At 39.0% G+C, this 7,980-nt stretch overlaps 2 protein-coding genes across 2 annotated transcripts; one reads left to right on the forward strand and one right to left on the reverse strand.

Moving 5' to 3' along the window:
- Nucleotides 1-580: 580 nt before the first annotated feature.
- On the forward strand, nucleotides 581-4,028 carry ebna1bp2 (EBNA1 binding protein 2). Its single transcript, XM_035177441.2, has 9 exons — nucleotides 581-828; nucleotides 1,802-1,885; nucleotides 1,996-2,168; nucleotides 2,362-2,485; nucleotides 2,746-2,835; nucleotides 2,973-3,048; nucleotides 3,239-3,329; nucleotides 3,447-3,621; nucleotides 3,715-4,028. The coding sequence occupies exons 1-9, from the start codon at nucleotides 694-696 to the stop codon at nucleotides 3,757-3,759; spliced, it is 993 nt and encodes a 330-aa protein (XP_035033332.1). The 5' UTR covers nucleotides 581-693; the 3' UTR covers nucleotides 3,760-4,028.
- Nucleotides 4,029-4,192: 164 nt separating this feature from the next.
- Nucleotides 4,193-6,767, reverse strand: fam183a (family with sequence similarity 183 member A). Its single transcript, XM_035177443.2, has 4 exons — nucleotides 6,625-6,767; nucleotides 5,905-5,964; nucleotides 5,684-5,787; nucleotides 4,193-5,014 (listed from the first exon to the last, which is right to left on the reverse strand). The coding sequence occupies exons 1-4, from the start codon at nucleotides 6,743-6,745 to the stop codon at nucleotides 4,919-4,921; spliced, it is 381 nt and encodes a 126-aa protein (XP_035033334.1). The 5' UTR covers nucleotides 6,746-6,767; the 3' UTR covers nucleotides 4,193-4,918.
- Between the last annotated feature and the right edge of the window lie 1,213 nt (nucleotides 6,768-7,980).

Consider the following 7,980-nt stretch of genomic DNA (forward strand, 5'->3'; position numbering starts at 1 on the left):
AAACTTCCTTAACAAATAATATTCTCCTATGATAATCTTAATCTTATTTATATTATTATTATTAGTAGTAGTAGTAGCAGCAATAGTAGTAGTAGTAGTAGTCGTAGTAATAGTATTGTTGTTATTATGATTATTATTGTTGTCATTATCTATCTATCTATCTATCTATCTATCTATCTATCTATCTATCTATCTATCTATACTCGGGTGCATGACAGCTCCCCCTGGAGGATTCCCTTGACATTGCATACTGTAGTGGAGGTAAAGTTATTTTTATTGTTGTATTTAACACGTGTTGTGGGGAAATAATCAGTTTCATAAATTAAATTAAAAATGTCAAGTTTGCAGTTCTTAAAATGTACAAGAATAAAACGTATTTATTTCCACGAGGAAAGAGAGGATAACAATATATATTTAATAATATAGTAGTATATTTTGTCACGCTTTTCAACGTATTACATAACAATTGTGAATATACGTATTTGATCATTTACGCCTAAACATTTCCTCGTATATATTATTTTACATGTAGGAACGTTTGATCTCTGGGACTGTTTCCCCCGGCGGGCCCGTGTCTGTGGGACGCTGCACCGCGTCACTTCCTCCCCACGTGAACCTCTCCGGACATGTGAGCAGGAGAGAAGCAGACGTTTCTTCCAGATCTTTATATTCTCCATTTTATATTCTCCTGTGATGATCATCGATCGCAGCAGCATGGAGTCCGCCGAGGAGGATGAGGAGGTGCTCAGTCAGTCCGAGGAGGAGGAGGAGGAGGAGGAGGAGGAGGACGAGGACGAGGAGGAAAACATCGAATTAACAGACCATCAGGTCGGTTCAGAGACATGTTTGTTTTCCACACGTGCTGCACAGTGAGTGTGTCTCTGATAAACACACGGAAGAGAAGAGACACACGAGATTCACTCTGCTGTTAGTGATCATGAAATAAGATGATGTTGTGTTAGTGTTGTTAAATAACAAACTACTGATAATCTGAACATAGGACTGCAGCACCCAGCTGGTTAACACAGGCACAAATACACTAATGTTGATTAATAAGTTAAACTGTAACTCTAAAGTCGTTTAAATCAATGCTGCAGATTCTCCTGTTGGTCACTGACTTTTAATTATATCAGATTATGACTCATTTCTTACACTTCACTGTTACTTTCCCTCGTTCGTTTATTCTCTATGTACTCTTTTGTGAAATGCTATTATTAATGAAATTTCTATTGTCCTATGTTGCTTTTATAATTTACCATGATGCCTTGTTGTGGAAAAAAGAAAAACACTTGCATTGCCTTGAATAAATAAGGTGACAAACTACATCACAATGTAGATGGGAATAAAACAAGACAAAACTAAAGAGTACAGGTTGCATAAAAGAAAATATCAAAAACAATCATCAGTAAAAATCTGACATTTCCTTTCCTGTTAAAGTACATGTGTAGGAAATGATTTTATTAACAGGTAAAGTGCTGGAAAGTCTCATCTCCTCAGGGAAGGAAGTACTAACCAGTGTTGGTATCTTAGATTATGACTTGGAGCAAATGAAGTTAGGACCTCTGTGTAACTGGGGCCAGACTGTGCTGAACTTTAAAAGCTGTTAAAAGAATCATAAAATAAATCCTAAATGTAACTGGCAGCCAATGAAAGGAGAAATTAGAGCGATGTGGCCCAAACGCTCTGTGTTGGTTGAAATGAGACCAACTAGCTGAAGCTCAGACTCTGATCAGTGTGTGTTGTCTTAATAAGTCGAGAAATGACACAAATATGTGAACTAACGTTGTTTTGTTTCCTTTAGCTCCAAGAAGCCTTCGCTAAAGGGTTGTTGAAACCCGGGATGAACGTCCTGGTGGATAAACCCAAGAAGATGACCAACAATGCGGTGAGTGAGACCTGACATGTTCAAATCCTTTATATGATGTAAATAATGAACAGAACAGTTTTCTCATCACTGGTATTAATTAACATTCCTGTACCTGTGTTGCGATGCAGGAGGGTTTGAAACGCTGCCTCGCCGACTTCCGTAAAGAGCTTCCCTGGGTGGAGAGGCTGGATCTGACCAACCCGCCGGCTGAAGACATCATCTCCAAGCTGGAAGGGAAAGTTTCTACTGCGGCCAACGGGCAGGTCAACGCAGACGACGATTTCCAGAGGGAGATGTTCTTGTAAGTGATCGGACCTCGATGTGGAGTTAGTTAACAATGTCCATTCATTCTAACACACTGACTACACCAATATCAAAAGTTGTGTTATTTATTTACGTTCTTTGTGAGGATGTTTGTAGCATCTAGCATCACAGGATCAGTTTCCACCGCTGTAGCAAAGTCTTCATGTTGTGTGTGTGTTTTTAATTTCCAGCTACCGTCAAGCTCAAGCCACAGTCATGGAGGCGTTGCCCCTTTTAAAACAGCACAAAATTTACACCAAGAGGCCGGAGGATTACTTTGCAGAGATGGCCAAGTCGGATCAGCACATGCAGAAGGTGAGCAGCAGTTTCTTTATGGCGAAGGTCTTGTGTTTTTATAATACAACAATGGAACAAGTTCAAAACTCACAATTCCTTTTATAACTCATAAGAGAATCATCCAAATGGCCTCGCAGTAAAACCTACAAATTTCTGTTTCTTGATTTGTGTATCTTCAACTGGGAGCAGTCTACTAATGAGCTATACTTGAAATGTACTGTAATACTTCTACCTTGAATCCAAATATTTCCACTGACATGTCTGTTTTCTCTTTCCAGATCAGGAAAAAGCTCATTTCGAAGACGTTGATAATCGAGAAGTCAGAGAAGGCCAAGAAACTGCGAGAGCAAAGGAAGTTTGGCAAAAAGGTTGGTCCCTGTTTTTTAAAGTCAACATTTCTCTCTTTCATAAATCTTTAGTCCGGTCTTTATTATCTAGAAAATAGTTTCCTATATTTGAAAGCTCACCGCCTGTATTTACACAACATAAATCTTGAATGTGCCAGGTCCAAGTTGAAGTGATCCAGAAGAGGCAGAAAGAGAAGAAGGCCATGATGTCCGCGGTAAAGAGATACCAGAAAGGTGGGTGATTGAATTCCTCTTTTAAAAACGATTTATGACTTTCAGTTTGCACAGAAAGTTCAAACGGTTACTGTAAAAATCTTAATGGTTATTGAAACGATCTCGACTTACTGTTCCCCCCCTAAAATCTATAGTTGTGAGAATGTTTTACAGTTTGAGGTTTAATATTTCTGATCGTGTTCTCTCCCAGGAATGACTGACAAGCTGGATTTCCTGGAAGGAGACCAGAAGCCCGGTAAAGACGCCGCTCAGGGCGCAAAGAAAGCAGCGAACAAGAAGGGGTAAGGTTTCCAATTTCAGGCTGTGCACATTACAATCGTAAATATCAAGCTTAATTTTTTTTAATTCCTGAGGTTTCACAAACGGCTAAAATAATAATAAAATGTTTCTTTTCACAGCCCCAACTCCAAGAGGAAGTTCAAGGACCAAAAGTTTGGCTTCGGGGGAAAGAAGAGTGGAAAGAAGTGGAACACCAAAGAGAGCTACAACGACGTCTCCAGTTTCCGCGCCAAGGTGGCTAACGCAAAGGGCAGCAAGGGCGCCAAGGGGGGGAAGAAAGGCAAAGTCGGAAATGTGAGTCACGTTAAACAGTCCTGGCAGATTTACTACATGAAGGAATGTTGTCACCGGAAGTAAAACTAACTATTGTTACACTTTGTTTTTCAGAAACGTCCGGGTAAGGCCGCACGCAAGAAGGCGAAGACCCGTTAACAGGCTGGACTAAGACTTGCTTCCAGGCAGGATTTCTCTTGAAAGGAAAACCTCCTGCATTTGTTGTACAATATGTGTTCTGTAAAAATGAGTCTGGATTAATACAGAGGATCCTATAAACCCTTTTCAAGCCGCAGGGAGACGTGAGAGGAGGCTACTGAAAAGATGGACTGAGTCGCGTTTTCCCAAAACAAAGTTATTTTCCCATGTTCAGTTTCCATGATGCTTGTGAAGAACTTTGAAATTGTCATAAACACGTTTTTATCATTGGTGGCCCTTGTTGTCTCTATGTGCTCGTCATGCTGCTTCCAGACAGGAAGTTTTCCAGAGAGGCCTAAATGTGAGAAGGAAAATCAGTTGCTCTGGAACTTTACCTTCCGGTTCCCAAGTAAACAACCAGAGAATGTCCGACAAAATCACAGCAAGCGAGCGGGCGTGTTGTTTGTGTATTTTAACACATGACAGATGAAAAACTGTAAAACGTAATACAAATATCGCAGGATCACAAATACAGAGAGATTTCCACCAGGGTTAATAAAAACAACATTCAGGAGCTTTTGAAGTTTAGAGCAGTCGCCATTGTGAACAAAAATGTGATTTCCTCAGGAGAGTTTGTCACGTCCCGCCTCCTGCAGACTCCTCCCAGACGTCACCTCTTGTCTAAACGCTCTCGACCTTTTCCTCTTTCTTGAGTCAGACGTGTTCACCACAAGTCTCCTGCTACGTTCTTGAAATCTGAAAGACAAACTCCAGAACAGCTTCAGAACATGTTTTCTGGACATTTTTCTGAGTTGTGTCTGAAAACGGCTTCACTCTGTTGCTCCAAAGTGTTTTCACCAGTCGTTACTTCACTTTGTCTGTTTGCTGTTCAGAGTTTGGAGGATTTTGTTTATTTCCAACAACTTGACTCATCGATTCTCCCTCGTGTGACGTGACATTTTCTGATATTGAGCAGCCGTCAGCGTTGCCCTTTCCCATTCATTAACATGATTAGCATGTGGTGGCTGCGTTAGCTTTGTGTAGTCCTGTGCTGGTGTTTTTCCTTAGTTTGCAGAGATGGAAATGTAAAGTTCTGCTGCTGACACCTTCGTGTTTTGTGTTATACACTAATACATATGAACACGTGTGTTCACTTCGTGGAGATCTGCAGCCTGATGGTTTAATTGGATTTCCTCAGGGCACTTTCTGTGTGTTTGGTGACGTCGGTGCTCGCTCGGTGGAAGTTAAATCTCTCGTCTTGGCAGTTGGATGGAATCTGTGGATGAGAAAAATGGTCAGATTGAGCATTTGATCTGGAGAAGGAGCTGGATTTAAATTAATAATACATGTGACTGTAGAGGCTGTAATGGCTCTGCTGTTCCTTTGGGTTTGAGTGTTGATTAAAAAATCGTGGCTACTTTCAAAACTGTAAAAATGTACTATTTACTTTTCGTTTTTAAAATAGAGTCCATTCTGTATTGTATTATATCTATATCTCCTGCATTCATCACAAAACATTGTAAGAATGATTTACGACAGACATATTATAGTTTAAAGTCTCAGTTGTATCAATTTTGTGACCTAAAACCTTCTAAAAACTGCACATAGATTTTATCCAACTTTACACAAAACCCATGATACTGTGGAGTAAAGTTTAGATTTTAATGTCGACATTATTTCTGGGGTGAAAATGAAAACCTATGGGACACTGAAACTAAAAAGGTTTTCAATTTACGCTCTGAATATAACATCTTCAAGCCATTACTAACTTAGAAACATCACTGTTTTAGAGTTTGCTCCATAAAGTAAGTTTTCAGGGTATGATGGTTTCCACTACACCCAAAACTTGACTGCTAACCAGAGAGAAAACGATGGATTTGAGTTGGGACCCTCTGGTTTTCTATGAAGTTCAGTTGTTATCTCAGTCACAGTCTCTTTTCCTCACCAGTGGGTCTGACACCCATCCTATCTCCTGACTCTCAGTCAGGGGCATCGAATACTTCTTGGTGGGTTCCAGACGAGCCTTGTGGAAGGCCTCGATGAAGGCAGCTGGAAAAGAGAAGACGTCAAACGTTCACTGACTCAAAGGTTATCGACCTGTTTTGGATCCGATGGTTTCTTACAAATGTATTTATCCAGAAAGGAGGAGAATCTCTGTGAACTTACAATTCTCCTCAATCAGCTCCGTTGGTTTCTTGGACATGGGTTTGTCTGTCAGGACATGAACTGTGACAACATTGAGACACAAACACAAAACCAAAACACATTATACAACAAGGCACCAGAGGAATCAGCTGATATTCAAACTGCTTTTCAATTCAACCTTCAACTTAACTCTGTGTATAACTCAGGAGTTTCAACTGTATCACGTGGTGCATCAAGGGACACTCTAGTAAACAGTATCTGTGGAAGAGTTTGAAGTAAATGGTGCTTTTAATTTAACCTGAATATTGTGTTTAAACTTTACTATATTCATCTTATATTTACTCTTTTAAATTTGACTAAATGTAACTTCAATTAAGGCCTTTAAATTAGCTTTTATGTATAAATATAGTCCTTAAATCTGTCTTAATTCGAAAATATACCGTATAAATATAATCCTTTAAATTTGGCTAAACGTATAAATATAGTTCTTTAAATTAGAGTAAATTTAACTTAAACGTAGTACTTTAAATTTTACTATGTTTATAAATATCAGTGCTTGTCTATTTGACTCAATGTAACGTTGATGAAGTTTAACAGTCAAACGCACAGAGATAGTTTTAGTGAGAGAAAATGAGGCTTTTATAGAAAGTGAAAGGATCCATGTCTCCTCCACTGAGAAGAAATGAATCATTCCTCCTGTGAAGAGTCAAACAAACAGAGAAGAAGAAGCAGATGTCTCACGTCTCTTGTGAGGGTTGATGCTGAACTCGGTGTGAAGCCTCTGGTGTCGCTGCTCTTTTCCTATTCTCTCTAAATAAATCGCGTTCAGTTGAACCGGAGTCAGCTTCTCGTTTCCCGACATGTTTACACATCAAGACTCTTTCTGATGTTTGTTTTCTCTGCACGTTACCAAGGCAACGGTCAACACTTCCTGCAGCTGCAGGGGCGCAGACCGACCGCACGGTGGCGCTACACGCTCAGATTTGCTCATGGTGGGTGAGAACAAGAGTATAAACGTGTATATTTATCTACAGTTACACCTCATAAAGTAAAAACACCTGCGTACTCTAATATATAACAACATAGACCAAAAAAGGCCGTTATTCTAATTATAATTGACTAATAATAATTATTATAAACTCTCTGTTTAGTCTTAAATACGTGCTGCAGTTTTTTTCTCCATTTCCATTTAATTATAATTATTTTAATTGGTGAATTACTTTCTGGTTTAGCGATTAAATGGAGACTTCTGCTCCTAAACAGATTAAAAGCTTCATTTAATTGATATTTATATTGTTTAATTACATGTCTTTTATTTACTTAATTAATAAATACGTTTTTTTTTTGGTGAATGAAACATCAGCATCGCTTTGGCACTTTTGAGTGGTTTCCAATGGTTGCAGTTAATTTTTATATAACCGTTTACAATATATATTTTGTATTTGTCATATTTTTCAGTCCAACTCCGTGAAGTCTTTGTTATTGCCACTCGGAGATATTTTAATATATATGTATAGTTTATTTCTCACCGCTGCAGGAATAGTAAACTCCACAAGTATGACATTTATCTTTCTATTCAAAAACTGAAATATTGATGAATTCTCTTACCAAATATATGTTTTATGCAGGAAAAAAAAACGGAAACCTTCAGGTTATGTATTATTTTCCTTTTTATATTTGAAGGCTTACAGATTCAGAGTGAAACCTTGAAAACTATAAATCATCACAATCAAACAGCTCATGAAATATTCCATCTTTCTTCATCCAGACACCAGCAAATCACTTGGTTTGCATCTAAAAGAAATTCCACAGCATTTGCACTCCAATCTTCTCCACTTTGGGCTATAATTAGATTTCTTTCATTAACAAATCTTGGTCTTATCTCTGCTGTGATTCCCAGAAGCCGTTTGTTCATCCCGGTCCTCGCCGTCCTTCCTTCAAAGCACCGCTCTGCTCAGGGTGCGTGTTGAAAAACTCTCGCCTGGAGCAAACAAACCCATCAGAACGTGATTGGAGGAGCAAAGAGGGAACGACTGACTCGGTCCACGCTGCATGAGAATGAAGCCAGGCCGAGAACAGTGTGAGTTTTCTTTTTGC

The sequence above is a fragment of the Hippoglossus stenolepis genome, chromosome 14 (assembly GCF_022539355.2).
Source record: "Hippoglossus stenolepis isolate QCI-W04-F060 chromosome 14, HSTE1.2, whole genome shotgun sequence".
Lineage (NCBI taxonomy): Eukaryota > Metazoa > Chordata > Actinopteri > Pleuronectiformes > Pleuronectidae > Hippoglossus > Hippoglossus stenolepis.